Source organism: Narcine bancroftii, chromosome 1 (assembly GCF_036971445.1).
Source record: "Narcine bancroftii isolate sNarBan1 chromosome 1, sNarBan1.hap1, whole genome shotgun sequence".
Taxonomy (NCBI): Eukaryota; Metazoa; Chordata; class Chondrichthyes; order Torpediniformes; family Narcinidae; genus Narcine; species Narcine bancroftii.
In genome coordinates, this window is record NC_091469.1 from 446,865,283 (window position 1) to 446,882,492 (window position 17,210).

A 17,210-nucleotide genomic window follows, 5' to 3' on the forward strand; every position below is an offset into this window, starting at 1 on the left:
GGGGTTTGCAAGAATTCAATGGTATGATTAACTGTTATCACCGATTCATACCAGCAGTGGCCACATCATGTACCCCCTTTTCGTACTCATGATGGTGAAAGGTAAAGACATTACCTGGGTTAATCAGGCCTCCGAGGTGTTCCAGAGGGCCAAGGATGCACTGGCCAATGCTACCTTTCTGGTAAACCCAGAGGTGCCAACCACTCTAACAGTAGATGTCTCCAGCACAGGGGAAGGGGACGTACTGGAGCAATTCATGGAAGGACAATGGCAGCCCTTGGCCTTCTTTAGTAGGCATCTCCAGCCACCCAAACTCCAATATAGTGCCTTTGACCAGGAGCTATTGGCACTGTACCTGCTAGTCAGGCACTTCAAGTGTTTTTTAGAAGGTAGACAATTCAGTGTCTGAGTTCACCACAGACATCCAACACAACGTGGCTAAGACCAACGTGGTGGCTGATCCACTGTCCCACCCTGCGATCAAGTCCATCCAAGCCCTGTCCCAATGATTAGACTATTTTGCCATAGCCAGGGCATCCAAGATCCTGGCATACACAACAGCAGTTTCTGGGCTCAGGCTGGAGAATGTCACCATTGGTCCTAGTAACCAGATGCTCCTCTGCGACATCTCCACTGGCAAACCATGCCCCATTGTGCCAGCAGCATGGAGACACAGGTTTTCGATGCAATGCACAACCAGGCACACCCAGCCATCAGAACTTCTGTCAAAATGGTGGCCAGAAGGGTCACCTGGCACAGCCTCCGTTAACAGGTCAGTGGGTCAAGACTTGAACGATCAGCCAGATGTCCAAAGTGTAAACACACGTCAAGACTTTCGACCCAGTGCAACATAGGTTCAGTTACGTTCATACTGACATTGTAGGGACACTACCAGACTCCCGTGGGGGCGAGATATCTCCTCACCAAGACTGACCACTTCACGAGGTGGCCGGAGGTGGTCCCGCTGGTCGACATGATCACCAACATCTGCGCCAGGGCACTGATTTACACCTGGGTATCGAGACTGGGAGTCGCAGAGCACATGACCTTCAGTAGAGGCACACAGTTCACTCCAGGATTCTGGGCGGCTCTGGCCAATCAGCTCCACCACTGCACGGCTTACCACCCTCAGATCAACAGGTTGGTGGAGCGGTTCCACAGGAACCTAAAGGTAGCCTTCATGGCTCAGCTCAAGGAGCCAAACTAGGTAAACGAACTACCTTGAGTCCTCTTGGGGATCTGCGCCGAAAGACGACTTCAATGCCTCAGCAGCTGAGATGGTGTACAGCACACTGTTGGTGATACTAGGAAGAGCTCTTGGCTGCTGCCAAGGACTCAGAAGACCTGACAGCCTCATTGACTAAGATGAGGGAAAGAATAGGCACTCTAGCACCTCCACAGTCTACGCCGCATGGCCAGCCCAAAGTCTATGTCCCCAAAGACCTGTGAGTACAGTTTCATTCAGAGTGGGCCACACTGAACACCTCTGCAATGGCCATATGAGGGGGCATATAAAGTAATCGGACAAAACAGGTCGACATGCTGGATATCAGCGGTAAAGAAGAGACCTCACTATTGACCTCCTCAAACCAGCACATCTGCAACGCAGAGGTAGGCCACCAAAAGCGGTGAACAGCACTCCAATCGCTGGTTCTGGAGGAGGGGGCTGTGTAGCAGCCTGCTAACCGGGATGCAACCTGGCACACACAATGGCCGACGAACGCGGCAACCACGAAGACCCCACGAGGGCCAATGACTTTCGTCCAAGGTGATCACCTACATGGCGGGAAACAATGAGCAATCTGAGACCGGCACTGCCGTGACATCACTCCTGTCGTCAGCAGTGGGAAGAGAATATAAGCAGAGCTACCAGTGCAAAAAAATCAGTCTTCTGACTTCAACTTCTTGGGTGCATGTCATTCTTTCCACACTCTGCAGTAGGGCACATGCTCTTTTCGTCATTCATTTTTGGCAGATATTTTAATTGCCCAAATCTTATTCTGTGGACTATACTTCTTAGGGTTCTACCTCTCTATCCATTGTTCAATAAATAAGCCAATAGTCATGGAATTATGGAAATTTATGGCACAGGAGGCTACCTGCCCAATAATCCCATGACAGCCAAAAATGGACCAATTTATTTTAATTTCCCAATCTCAGTCCATAGCCATGCAGGTTCAACCTGCCATGTTTGAACTAGTTTTAGAAAGTCTATATACATATATCCAATACCCAACCTTCAGCAATATCCATTGGCATCTTATTATTAGTTCAAAATGTTCTTTCATCTAAGGCACGCAGACTATCCTTGACTAACTAAAATGTTGACTTACGCAGTCATCAGAACTCTTCCGACAACTGACCCACTACTCCTGTTTCCATTCTTTCTCCACAGATGCCCTATGATCTGCTGAGTGCTTCAAGCATTTTCTGGCAGATACATCACATCCTTAATGTAAATTCCTATTTGATCTCCCTCTTTTATGAAGACTAAGTATTCCTAAAGAACTAAGTCTTCTGTCTTTGTACTAGTTCATTGGTGTGGTTTGAGGTGGGGGGGGGGGAAGGAAGATGTGATCAGGGATGAGTCCTTTAATATGTTGGCTGCTTTCCCAAGGCAGCGGGAGGTGAAGTGAATATGGAGTCCATGGAAGGGAGGTTGGTTTGTGTGATAACCTTAGCTGTATTCTCTTGTGGTTTTGGGCAGGGCAGATCCTGTACCAAGCTGTGATGCTTTCCATCAATTTGTGGAGCTCACACTGGATTCCATGCAATCTAACCTTTTGGACTAGCCTACCATGTGGGATCTTGTCAAGTATGTCGCCGAAGTCCCCACCCACACACAAAACCCCATGAATTTTCTTGGGTCACCTCTTCAGTCACTGATATTAGGCTCACCAACCTGTAGCTTTTTGACTTGTCTTTACAAGATATTTGATTTACATAATTGACAAGAATGAAAATTCAATTTCCTCCGTTGAATTACAGCACTTTGTACCTTTGTGCTATTTCTTCCACCGATGCTGTCCAAATCCAGAAACATGTCGAGGTCACAGCCCATCTTGCCAAAATTATTTACAGATGATCCAAATGGTTTAATTGAGCACTCTGGAAAATAAGCACCTGCAATTTCCTTCAATAGGGAACACACAAGGAAACGAAGACGTGTATTCTCTTCAGTAAGTTGGCTCTCTTTGAGGACTGTGTATAATTGTTCATCGATCTGAGGAAGAAAAGTTAGCAATTGTCAATCCACATTCCTCAGGCTGATCCCTATTTATTGCCCAATTAAAATACCTTGTACCTAGATGGCTCATAATATAACCTTTATCTTTTCATGTAACTGAAGAGCATGCTCAAAAAAAAACCTTAAACCCACATTTGGGAAGGTAAAATCTAAGTTCTGTTTGGTTATTTACATACAAAGATCATACGACCAAATCAACTTTACACTTTCACCATTACTAATCTGGATATATGCAATATAAATAAAACAAACTTACACTCTCAGCTTCAGAAAGTTTCTGCAAGAGTTCATTAAGAGGAATGACAGATTGTTTAAGCCGTGGCACTGAAGAATGTGTAGCAGTGAGTGATCCAAGATGATTATTCTTCAAATTGAAAAACCTGGATTTGAATGGAACGGCACATTCATGACGAAGGCTTGGAATAGTGGAAGAGCATTGGATTGCTTCAATACTTTCTTTATCAGAGAATTCCACCAGAGCATAAATACCCTGTGAAGCAGAAATAGGCACATAATATATTGCCTAAATTACAACATATTTTCCAAATCCTACTTGTTTTAGTACCACAACGATTCAGAATTTAAATAAATATATTAGCAAGTTTACGTGGAAGAGTAAGTTTCCCAGAGTTTCTATCGATAAATTAACCTGGAATTATGAACTGGGAGGATTAAAGCTCCCAGACTTTAAAAAATATTATTGGGTAACCCAAATGAAGTTCACCGCCTCACTCTTTGATGGAGGAGACAAGTCATCTTGGGTAAAATTGGAACTGCACAATGTTGGTGAGAAGCCAGCAGAAAAATTTATATATAAATGAAATTCTAAATTACTATTTGGTCCTGAAGAAGCCCCCTTTCTAAAACATATTATTACAACTTGGAATGAACTCAATGCTCAAATTGGTGTTAGGGGAGGTGTCTCACCCAAAACAACCCTAGTGCAAAATAAATTAATTCCATTAGCAATTGATGAAAAATTCTAGAAACTTGGTCTGAGAGCGGGATCAAATATATCAAAGACTGTTTCGAGCAGGGACAATTTTTGACATTTGAACAAATCAGGAATAAATTTGGAGTTTTAACTACATCCTTTTTCTGCTATTTTCATTTAAGATCATATTTAACGGATAAATTAGGTCCACCACTGATCTTACCGCAATGTACTGAAATAGAGACTCTGGTTCGAAAGGGGATCACAACAAAATTTATCTCAAAAATTTATTTCTTACTTCAGCCTGAAGCCCCTAAACAAGGGCTAGATAAATCAAGAGATAGGAATCAGATTTGGGTAGAAAAATTGATCCATTTTGCTGGTCTGACCTGTGTCAGGACTGCATGAACATACAATTATTGTAAGGTATAGGCTGGTGCAATATAATTTTTTGCATCAGCTGTACCTTACGCCACAAAAATTAAATGCATTGAAATCTGAATTTTCCAATTTGTTTTCAATGTGGTTAAGATAAGAGAGACCTTTTTGCATTCGACCTAGTCATGTCCCGAGGTGAGATCCTTCTGGGAAAATTTAGGGAATTTCCTGGAACAAATTACTGGAATTCGATACCCTCAGGTGACAATATTGTTTTTATTGGGGAAATTAACAGATACGAGACCTAAAATGAGGCTGCCAAAATATCAATTGAAATTTGTTAAACTTCCTTTAGCAGTGACCAGGAAATGCATCGCCATTACGGAAATCTGATTCCCACGGCGTCTGATCCACTGGAAGTCAGAAATGCCTAGTTGTGCTCCCCTGGAGATTACTTACAAACTCAGAAATTGTAACATGTTTTTAATAATGTGAAACCTGTATTTAAGATACACAGGGGTTAACCTTTGATGAATTTCCCCCTCCGATCTCCAACCACTATCTCCAGTAGCCCCAGTGATGTCTAGGTCAAGCCATTTATCCCTTAAGGAATGAATCATGTTAGTTACAGAGAAAGGTTGAGCAGCCTGGGGCTTTTTTCTCTGGAGCATCGAAGATTGAGGGGGGATTTGATGGAGGTGTTCAAGATTTTAAAAGGGACAGAGAGAGTCAACGTGGATAGGCTTTTTCAATTGAGTGGGAGATATTCAAACCAGAGGCCATGGTTTGAGATTGCAGGGGGAAAATTATAAGGGGAAATTTCTTCACGCAAAGGGTGGTTGGGATGTGGAATAAGCTTCCGGCAAAGGTGGTTGAAACAAGGACGTTATTTACATTGAAGGAAAGATTGGATAATTACATGGAGGGGAAAGGATTGGAGGGGTATGGACCAGGTGCTGGTCAGTGGGTCTAGGAGAGTGGGGATTTGTTCCGGCATGGACTAGTAGGGCCAAACTGGCCTGTTCTGTGCTGTATATGGTTATATGATTATACTTCATCTGTATGCAATTAATTAAAAATAAAGGCGAGAAATCAGACTGCTCAAACTACAGGGAAATCACGCTGCTCTCCATTGCAGGCAAAATCTTTGCTAGGATTCTCCTAAATAGAATAATACCTAGTGTCGCCGAGAATGTTCTCCCAGAATCACAGTGCGGCTTTCGCGCAAACAGAGGAACTACTGACATGGTCTTTGCCCTCAGACAGCTCCAAGAAAAGTGCAGAGAACAAAACAAAGGACTCTACATCACCTTTGTTGACCTCACCAAAGCCTTCGACACCATGAGCAGGAAAGGGCTTTGGCCTCGGATGCCCCCCCAAGTTCCTCAACATGGTTATCCAACTGCACGAAAACCAACAAGGTCGGGTCAGATACAGCAATGAGCTCTCTGAACCCTTCTCCATTAACAATGGCGTGAAGCAAGGCTGCGTTCTCGCACCAACCCTCTTTTCAATCTTCTTCAGCATGATGCTGAACCAAGCCATGAAAGACCTCAACAATGAAGATGCTGTTTACATCCAGTACCACACGGATGGCAGTCTCTTCAATCTGAGGCACCTGCAAGCTCACACCAAGACAAAAGAGCAACTTGTCCGTGATGTACTCTTTGCAGATGATGCCGCTTTAGTTGCCCATTCAGAGCCAGCTCTTTTCAGCGCTTGATGTCCTGTTTTGCGGAAACTGCCAAAATGTTTGGCCTGGAAGTCAGCCTGAAGAAAACTGAGGTCCTCCATCAGCCAGCTCCCCACCATGACTACCAGCCCCCCACATCTCCAACGTGCACACAAAACTCAAAACGGTCAACCAGTTTACCTATCTCGGCTGCACCATTTCATTGGATGCAAGGATCGACAACGAGATAGACAAAAGACTCGCCAAGGCAAATAGCGCCTTTGGAAGACTACACAAAAGAGTCTGGAAAAACAACCAACTGAAAAACCTCATAAAGATTAGCGTATACAGAGCCGTTGTCATACCCACACTCCTGTTCGGCTCCGAATCATGGGTCCTCTACCGGCATCACCTACGGCTCCTAGAATGCTTCCACCAGCGTTGTCTCCGCTCCATCCTCAACATTCATTGGAGCGACTTCATCCCTAATATCGAAGTACTCGAGATGGCAGAGGCCGACAGCATCGAATCCACGCTGTTGAAGATCCAACTGCGCTGGGTAGGTCACGTCTCCAGAATGGAGGACCATCGCCTTCCCAAGATCGTGTTATATGGCGAGCTCTCCACTGGCCACCGTGACAGAGGTGCACCAAAGAAGAGGTACAAGGACTGCCTAAAGAAATCTCTTGGTGCCTGCCACATTGACCACCGCCAGTGGGCTGATATCGCCTCAAACCGTGCATCTTGGCGCCTCACAGTTCGGCGGGCAGCAACCTTCTTTGAAGAAGACCGCAGAGCCCACCTCACTGACAAAAGACAAAGGAGGAAAAACCTAACACCCAACCCCAACCAACCAAATTTCCCCTGCAACTGCTGCAACTCTGTCTGCCTGTCCCGCATCAGACTTGTCAGCCACTAACGAGCCTGCAGCTGACGTGGACATTTACCCCTCCATAAATCTTCGTCCACGAAGCCAAGCCAAAGAAAAAAAATGTAATTAATGGTTTTGAAAACAGATGATTTTGTCACATTATATGGAAGAATTACCTCTTCTTTTCCTTTTTTGCTTTTCCTTTGGAAGAGGGGGTCTTTCTCTTCATTTTTGTTTCCTACTTTTCTTTTAAGGACCGCCTTGGTGCGTAAATTTGCATTTATAAGTAATAGGGCAGCATTTAATAATTGTGATAATGTGTTGATTCTTCCTTCTTTGTATAATCATCATGTAGTTCGGTTTTGGTATTTTATTGTATATATCTGTAATGTTTCTTTAATTTTGTTTGTTTTGTAACTTCATGCAGATTGAAACTTTGTTTTAAATTTTTTAAGAAATAGACACGTGAGACCTTTTTCACCACCATCTGGGATCAATGACTTTGCTTTATTGGCTAATCTGAAAGTCAAGCCTAGTACTCCTGAGACTGGAAATTCAATGGTTCTTTCTTAATCAACAGTTCATTTTCTTCTCCTTTTCTAGATTGAGAAACCAATCAAAATTCAATGCCAACCTACACATCATGGCAATTATAAATGTAATTTTGCAATTCAGACAGATTCACCTTCAAAATATTAAAGTTTACAGATGAATTTAACAGACATATTTAGAGAGACAGTACAGTTACAGGCCCTTTTGCCTTTGAACCCATGCCGACCCCAATACATCCATGTGACCAATTATCTACTTAACTCCATGCGTCTTTTGAACATGGGAGAAAAACAGAACAACTTTCAAACTCATTCAGAGAGCAGCGGGTTGAAACCTGGGTCACTGGGGCACTGTAATAGTGTTTCATTAACCATAAAAGAACTGGACAATCCAAATTAATGAATTGCCATCAGGTTAACTTAAACAAATACATTGAGAACCTGCTTTATTTTATGGTTACATCCATCAAGTGAAATGATCTGTCTGCTAAATACACCTTGATTTACCAACATACAATTATTGGGCAGAAAAAACAGTACTTTTCAGAGTTAGTTTCTGCAAATATTAGCTTGCTTTTCAAACACTAGTAGATATGCTCCATAATTTGTTTCCAGGAAGTTTTAATATTCAAGGTTTCCGTAATTGTATTTAAATTGAAGATGTTCACAAATCTAGGGTTGGCTTTGTTACATTCACTAAAAATCTGATTTTAGCATCTAAATCACTGAAAATATAAAAAGCTTAAAAATGCTGCATGCTGTAACCAAATGAACCTCGAAATGGGCAAAATACTTGAAATGTTTCTTTATAAAACTAGGATATATATGAATATTATACAATGTTATTATACATTATTTTTCAATCTGTAAAACACCTATTAATATCTTAACAGCATAAGAAGAAATGCAGCAATAACCCATTAAGCTGCTTGTGTCATTTTCCCATCCAATAAATTTACACATGCCTTTTATCTGAGAACTACTTTCCAGTACTAACCACAAGGTCAAAAGGCAATTTTACTTAATGTGTAGCTTACAGTATTTAAGTTTAATATACAGTACTTACAAAAGTTTCATAGAAGAAATACTTTTTGATCAGTCCATAGCTTGCTAAGTATGTGTAGAATTTCTTCTGAGTGACGTTAGGAGGACAACTAATCAAAATAGTATGTTCTGCTTGTTCATGCCTTGCTGCTTGCACCGCTGAGAAAGACTTTGCAATAGTGTTCTCATGTAAATCTGGAAATAAAAAGTTGAGAAGTGCTCAAAATGAAATAGAGCAAACAATTTTGGTGAACATGGGATAAACTGCTCACAGCAAAACAACATACGAACAAGAGTATCGGCATCAACCAGCTAAAAGGTTAAAACACAAACAAAATGAATGGCTGTTGTTAATTGGTTTGTGTGTTTGAGTCATTAAAACATTCAATCATTCTTAAAATTTATGAATATTTAATTAACACAACTAAAACTTAAAGGCATTCTTAAACTGTGAAGGCCCTCTACCTGGCAGGAATTCCAACACAAAAGATGGTATGCGAATGTGGCAATCCTGCCAGAGCCATGCCGGCTAAATGGGTTTTCTTCACAAGCTACAGGCTGCACGGTGGGAAACAGCGAGCACTGGCGGAAACACCAGCCTATCTGCGGCCGGCAAGCCAGTGACTTAATTTCCGCCGGAAGCGGCATGACAACCAGGCCAAGCAGGCCTATGTAAAGGCAGGGCTAACCGTCAATAAATCAGTATCAACTGTACTCACTTCTTGCATTCACAACCCTGCCGTAGCTTGAGCTACATTGGTGACCCTGACTGGTCCAAGTGGCGCCTTGGACCAAACAATTTCACTGAAACTGCTGGCATTCTGGACTTTGCAGCCACTGGTAGGGTTCGAACAGGCCGTGGCACAGTTCCAGATTTGACAGATCACAGCCGATGCCAAGAGGTATTATTACATGGTTAGCTCGCTTGACCAGGACACAGCCACCAAGGTTATTGATTTCCTCTGGCAACCTCCAGAGCAGGGCAAATAACCTATTAACCTGAACTTTCAAGCTCTCAAAATGCCAGTGCACAGCCCGACTGTTACACATGGACGTTTTGGGGGACAAGGCCCCTTCTGTTTTCATGAATGTTAGTGTTAACCATGAGTCTTGCCTGCTCTTTGACCAGATCCTCCTGGAGCGACTACCAGAGGATATCTGTCTGCTGCTCAATGAGGACTTCAGTGACCCCAGAAAGCGGATATCCTCTGGGGAGCGAAGAGAGATTCCAACAACGTGGTAGACCAAGTCGCATGCCTCATGTGCAGTGGGCAACTAGATAGCCACAGGTGACCAGCAGGCCAATGGACCCCCCCTCCCCCACAGTGACCAGTACCGTTTCTATCACCAACGGTGGGGTTTGGAGGCTTGTCGATGCCACACTCCCTGCGCGTTTCATGGAAACGCCATGGCTGACCATCGCGAGTGGCTGAGGCAGCTGGCCAACGAGACAGCCTTCTCCACATGTGGAATTCCTATCAGGGCGATGGTTCCTCGTCGACACCGGGGCCTAAATCAGCATCCTGCCAACCTCAGCTCACAGCACCCACAATGGGAAACTGGGCCTAGCCCTGAGGGCTGCAAACAATTCCAACATTCAAACATTCGGCACCTGCACCACTCCACTTTACTTTGGGAACAACTGGTTCACCTGGGCAGCAGTGCAACAACCACTCCTGAGGGCAGATTTTCTCAGGGCTCATTGTTTATTGGTGGACCTCAAAGGGCAGAAGTTAGTGCATGCCAAAACTTTCCCGATCTTCCCCCTAGGGGAAGCCAAGATACCTGCCACCCAGCCACCCCTCTTCCCCCCCCCCCCCCCCCACAATCTGTCACTGCTAACCATAACGCACACATCCTGGCAGAATTCCCTTTCATTCTGGTACCACTGTTTACCTCAAAAGAACACAAAACACAGGATATGGCACCACATCCTCACTAAGGTCACCCCCCCCCCCTTTACAAGCCAGGGCACACCCCCTCCCCCCCACAAATGAGTTCAGGAAGATGGAAGAGCTGGGAATAGTGTTGCTGTCCGACAGTCCCTGGGCATCCCCCTGCACATGGTACAGAAGGCGGCAGGAGGATGGAGGCCACCTCAATGAGGCCACCACACTAGACAGGTATCCAGTGCCCCACATTCAGGACTTTACGGCGAACCTACAGGGGACACGGATATTCCCCAAGGATAAACTCATCAGGGGCTATCACCAATTCCTGGTCCACCCAGAGGACATTGCTAAAACCGCCATTATCACACCCTTTGGTTTGTTGATTCCTTAGGATGCTTTTTGTGCTTAAAAACGTGGCTCAGACATGCCAAAGGCTGATAGACACAGTGGGCCAGGATCTCAAGTTTACGTTCATTTACTTGGACCACATTCTGGTAGACATCCGCAACCACCAAGAATACATGGCCCTCATAAGATAGCTATGCACCTAGCTCAGCATGTTTGGTTTGACCATCAACCCAGCCAAATGCCAGTTGAGGCGAGAGACAATAGACTTCCTGTGCCACAGAATCAATAGACACGGGGCGACACCTCTGCCCAAAAAGGTAGAGGCCATCGGGCATTTCACCAAGCCACATATGACAATTTGACTAGCAAGCCTCGCTACCATGGTTCAGGCAGCATGAAGATGACCAAAGTTCAACGCCATGCACAATCTGGCAAACCTGGCCATCAGGACCACTGCCAAGATGCTAGCAAGCAGATTTGTTTGGCATTGCCTCTGCCAGCAGGTCAGCCAATGGGCCAGAATTTACAATCATTGCCAGTCATCAAAGATACAGACGCACATCAAGGCATCTACCCCCCTCCCCCCAGCCACTCGACTTGGGACAACGACAATTCAGTCATGTGCACATAGACATTGTGGGACCCTGTCAGTGACACAGGGTACCTGTTGATGATGGTGGACTGACTCACACGGTGGCTGGAGGCAATCCCACTGGCGGAAACCTCAACAGAGGCCTTCTCCAGAGCCCTAATAAACACATGGGTGGCTCGGTTCAGAGTTTCAGAGCACATGACATCAGACAGGGGTGCACAACTCGACCACACTACAGCATACCATCCCCAGGCCAACGAGTTGGTGGAGAGGTTCCACAGGCACCTTAAAAAGGCCCTAATGGCCTGACTCAGAGGTCCAAACTGGGTCAATGAATTGCCTTAGGTCATCCTTGGCATTCACTCTGCATCAAAGGAAGACTTCAATGCTTCAGCAGTGGAGATAGTGTATGGAGCACCCCAGTCATCCCTGGGGAATTCCCGGCTGCCACCAGGGAAATGGACGAACCACCAGAAGAAGCAAGAGACACTGAGGGAACGACTGGGCATGCTGGCCCCAACACAACCCTCATCGTCCGGCCAGGCCAAGACATTCATCCCTAATGACCTGAGAAGCTGCACATACATCTTTGTGCAATGAGGGGCACACTGGGGGTCACTACATAGGCCATACAAATGGCCCTACTGGGTGGTCAGGCATAACATCGGTGGTGAGGAGGAAACATTTACTATTGACTGCCTCAAACCAGCACATATGGACACCAGCCAGCCAATCAATCAACCATCACTTCCACGACGTCGAGGCAGGCCGCACAAAACTAAGGACAGTGCCCGGATCGCCAGTTTTTGGCGGGGAGGGGGATGGATGTTGTCGTGTGATGACCCACTATCCGGCAGCTGTCCCAGCACACAAGATGACATCTGAATATGGCGTCATGCAAGGAACATGCTGGCTGAAAGGGCCTTCTTCACGAGCTGCAGGCCATACGGCAGGAAACAGTGAGCATCGGCGGGAATGCCAGCCTATCCATGGCCAGCAAGCTGGTAGCGCCATTTCTGCCGGAAGCAGCGTGACAACCAGGCCCAGCAAACCCAGGCAGGGCAAACCATTAATAAATCAGTATCAACTGTACTCACCTCGTGTAAGTATCTTGTTTTAACGCCCTGCCAGAACACGGGCTACAAGACAACTCTTTCACCAAACCACAAAGGAGAGCAAATGACCAAATACCAGGACTTAATAGAAGGGTCCTTTGTCAATGTGGTGTTTTCCAATCTCTATCACAGAAAATTACAAGGCCAAATCATGAATGTATTTGAGGAAGTTGATACATTTATTGAGGAAGACTACACTGATCAGGAATCAATGCTGATAAATTAACAATTGGAGATTCTCAAGAGGCATGATTTCAAAGAGTGCAATGAGCTTGTAAATTTGTGGAGCTAAAGGATATTTTAATATAAGTTAGGGGAAAGTCATAACTTTTTATGAAGATGAGAATTTAGTGAAAAATGTTAGAACATGTGGCTTAGTGAACACAGAGTTTTGCATAAACAAGAGAATTTCATATGTCCAAGGGTCAACTGGGGCAAAATATAGGAGGCAAAAACTTTGATAAAGGTGTCAGCAGCAAACAAGTTGAGGCTGGATCAAGTGATTCAACTTATCAAAACGTACAGTGTATCATTACCTCCTATGGATGCTGCGAGGCCTCCTGAGTTCCTCCAGCATTTACTACAATCTCAGAATTTGCAGACTTCCGTCTTTCACTCCTTGAGCAAAAAAATAGACAGGTGTCTGGATAAAAAGTTGGAGGAAGGGGCAGGAGATGTAATGCCATTCCACCTCCCCTGCATACCATCCCACTGAAAACTTTCTCTTCTTTTCCATCTCCATCTTGAAAGCTTTTTTTTTAAAATCCCCTCTAACTTTTCTCCATTCTGCCAACCTGATGTGTCCTTGGTTTCTTCTGCTATTGCTACCCGGTCTGCTGAGCATTTTTTTCGTGTGTGTGTGTGTGCATAGATTTCTGACACCCACAATACTCATGCACAAGGTCGGGGGACGGGGACTGGCTCAGGCAAATTTGGAAATGAATGAAGCTATCAAGAGCGAGTAAGCTGATTCTAGTGTACACTGGGAGGATTGATTTGTTCACTCTCAGGAATCCTCTATCCCAGTCGCCCATTTGTTAAGATGTGACGACTATGGATGTGGGGGCATTTAGGGACTCCACGAATTTCGTGGGAGGGTAAGGAGGCAGCCCAGAGAACGAGTGATGGGCCGGGCTCGAGCTCCCGTGCGGCCTACACCTCCTCTTACTTATTCCCAGACCCAAGGGATTGTTTTCATCCAAATTCCACGGAGATCCGTCACAAAATTGATGACCGCCGTGTCCTTAACCGTCCAGGGGACTGGCCGGCATTTTCTTGGCCTTCTCCCTCCCTCCCTCCCTCCCGGACACGGCGTGCGCTTGCTCGCTCCAGGCCCAGGGCGAACCGCGTCCATGATCTGCTCCGCGCTTCACAGTCACCTGGCTCCTGGCTGCCATCCACCAGTGATGCGACCTCGACCGAACTGCCGCGGCCTCTCCTGTGCGAGCTGCGCGGTCGCAGCTGCCGCCCCGCCGCCTTGAATCCCCGCAGCCACACGGAGGCCGCCATCTTCACTGGTCCCAGTACGCCTGCGCGGATTCGGTCGGCCCGGCCGGAGGTCCTCCGAGCAGTTGGGGGTCCCAAGTTCGTCAGAACTCACCCTGAAAGGGAAGAACATTTATTTTGTTGAAGCACTGGGCCTCTCGAGCCCCCCTTTGCCTGACCTTTTCATCCTCCTACTCCCTGACCCTGATAAAGTTCAACCTAACTTAATCAAGAAATTATGGCGCAGGATGAAAAGGGAACGTCGAGCGGGACAGCTCAATGAAAAAGTAAGTTGAGACTGTTTGGGAGAGAGGGCGTCAATCAAACTCCACTCTCTACTCGTTCATGGCATTGGAATGACTTCAAGAGGGTGAACCCTTGCAAGGTGACGGGCCGTGATTGTGTCCCTGACAGGGTGCTGACAATCTGTGCAACCAACTGGCTGGAGTGTTCAGGGGCATTTTCAATCTCTCATTGCTGCAGTCATAGGTTGTCCCACCTATTTCAAAAGGGCGTCAATCTTACTGGCTCCTAAGATGAGTGGAGTGAGCTGCCTCAATGACTCCAGGTTCTATTTATTATCAAAGTAATCTTTCTTTGGCTTGGCTTCGCGGACGAAGATTTATGGAGGGGGTAAATGTCCACGTCAGCTGCAGGCTCGTTGGTGGCTGACAAGTCCGATGCGGGACAGGCAGACACGGTTGCAGGGGGAAATTGGTGGGTTGTGATTGGGTGTTGGGTTTTTCCTCCTTTGCCTTTTGTCAGTGAGGTGGGCTCTGCGGTCTTCTTCAAAGGAGGTTGCTGCCCGCCAAACTGTGAGGCGCCAAGATGCACGGTTTGAGGCGATATCGGCCCACTGGCGGTGGTCAATGTGGCAGGCACCAAGAGATTTCTTTAGGCAGTCCTTGTACCTCTTCTTTGGTGCACCTCTGACAAGGTGGCCAGTGGAGAGCTCGCCATATAACACGATCTTGGGGAGGCGATGGTCCTCCATTCTGGAGAAGTGACCCACCCAGCGCAGCTGCCATATAACACGATCTTGGGAAGGCGATGGTCCTCCATTCTGGAGAAGTGACCCACCCAGCGCAGCTGGATCTTCAGCAGCGTGGACTCGATGCTGTCAGCCTCTGCCATCTTGAGTACTTCGATGTTAGGGATGAAGTCGCTCCAATGAATGTTGAAGATGGAGCGGAGACAACGCTGGTGGTCAAAGTAATAAAGCAGTGTCATATTACATGAAATTTCTTTTTGCCTGCTGCAATTCTTGCCAATGGCATCTTACAGTCTAATGCCAGTAGCATTCACATCAACTGTGATGAAATTCTTTGAGAGGTAAAGAACTGGACCCACTGCAATTCACCTACTGCCACAATCACTTCACAGCAGGTGCAATCTCACTGGCTCTCAACTCAGTCCTGCGTCACCTAGACAACAACAACACATACATCAGGCTGCCTTTCATCGACATCTCAGTTTTCAACACCTCAGAACAGGTTAGCAAGCTTCAAAACCTGGCCCTCTGCAGCTCCCTCTGAAACGGGATCCTTGAATTCCTCGTCAGAAGACCACATTCAATACGAATCGGAAACAACATCTCTTCTTCACTGACAATAAATACAGGCACACCTCATGGATGCGTGCTTTGCCCACTGCATTGCTGCTCATCACATTGCAGGAAATGAAAGATGGGTCTGGATACAGTAGTGAATTCAAGCCTTTTGGAATGAAAGTGCCCAATTTAATTGAATGGAAAAACAACGTATAAGAACAGAAAAACATTTATTTAATTCATTCATAATTTTAGAATATCCTAAGGAGTTTAGTAAACAATTTGCCCACTGTTCTAATGCAGGAATTTGTAATCAGTTAACAAGTAACATAATCCATAGTAATAGTAGCCAGATAATCTGTTTCATATTCAGATTGGTTGATAAATTTTGGCTAGAACCAAGGTTAAATCCTCTAGCAGGGGTAAGTTGTTTTACACAGGGAGTAGTGGGTCCCTGGAATGCATTGGCAGGGGGTGGAGGGTGGTTCAATAGGGACATTTAAATTACTTTTAGACAGGCATATGGATGCAAGAAAAATAGGGAGTAATGGGAAGGTTTCGATTGTGAGTAGATTTATATAGGTTGGCATTACACTGTGGTCTGAAGGGCCTGTACTGTAATGTTTATAAAATAACTTTTTAGCTATGTTCATTCTTGTGAATGATGCCATGGATGTTGCTGAGACTGGAAGGCTTGAGTTATTGGGAGAGCTTGCTTAAGCTGGGTCTTGAGGAGGTTTATAAAATCATGAGGGCCTGGATAAAGTGAATATTCACTTTCTTTGTCCGAGGATAGATAATTCCAGTTCTTGGTTTAAGATGAGTTGGAAAAAATTTAAAAGGGAGCCAAGGGGGCAACTTTTTCACTCAGAGGATGGTTCGTATCTTAGGCAAGCTGCCAGAGGATACTATAGAAGTGGGTTCAATTTTGATGTTCAAAAGACATTTGGACATGTTTAGGGATAGGAGGGGTCTGGAAGGATATGGAGTTTATGCAAGCAAATGAGACTAGTCCAGAATGCCAATTTGGTTGGCTTGGCCAAGTTGGGCCAAAGGATCTGTTCCATGCCATACAAGTCTAGTCAGTGGTAGAAACAGGTAGAATTATGACATTTAAAAGACATTTAGACACATTCATGGATAGAAAAGACTAAGGGATGTGGGCCAAATTCAGGCAAAGGGGACAAGCTCAGATGAGCAACTTGGTTGGCATAGACAAATTGGACCGAAGAATCTGTTTCTATGTTGTATAACTTATGACTAATATCATAGAGGCATATTGAATGGATCCAAGACATTCTGCTGTGAAATATGCACCAACCAACAGGCACCCATCCAGATTAACCCTATATTCCAGGACCAGACCTGTGGCCTTCTACATTGAGGTTATCTAAGTGTTCTTCTAGAAGCTTCTTGCCATCCTGTCATCATTCCAAAAACAAGCACTTTGGATAATGGACATCACTGTAATTACCGTGCTTTAGTCTCCAGTATTGGCATAAGACCTTCCAAATCAGAGGCAATTGTGCTAC

General features: G+C 45.4%; 2 protein-coding genes across 6 annotated transcripts in view; one reads left to right on the forward strand and one right to left on the reverse strand.

Annotated features, from left to right (window-relative positions):
- Window positions 1-14,312, reverse strand: part of mtpap (mitochondrial poly(A) polymerase) — a 34,127-nt gene extending 19,815 nt beyond the window's left edge. Inside the window, exons 1-4 of the mRNA XM_069914500.1 lie at window positions 14,024-14,312; window positions 8,720-8,892; window positions 3,504-3,737; window positions 2,999-3,223 (exon numbers count right to left, since the gene is read on the reverse strand). Coding sequence (XP_069770601.1) covers window positions 2,999-3,223; window positions 3,504-3,737; window positions 8,720-8,892; window positions 14,024-14,153 — 762 coding nt within the window. The 5' untranslated portion in view covers window positions 14,154-14,312. The remainder of the gene's footprint in view (window positions 1-2,998; window positions 3,224-3,503; window positions 3,738-8,719; window positions 8,893-14,023) is intronic.
- Window positions 13,945-17,210, forward strand: part of map3k8 (mitogen-activated protein kinase kinase kinase 8) — a 47,748-nt gene continuing 44,482 nt past the window's right edge. For 4 of the 5 annotated variants that reach the window (XM_069914501.1, XM_069914502.1, XM_069914504.1 and 1 more), the window contains exon 1: window positions 13,946-14,416. The gene's annotated coding sequence lies outside the window, so the exon portion shown is untranslated. Of the gene's footprint in view, window positions 14,417-17,210 lie in introns of all 5 variants that reach the window. The other variant, XM_069914507.1, reaches the window with a different exon arrangement.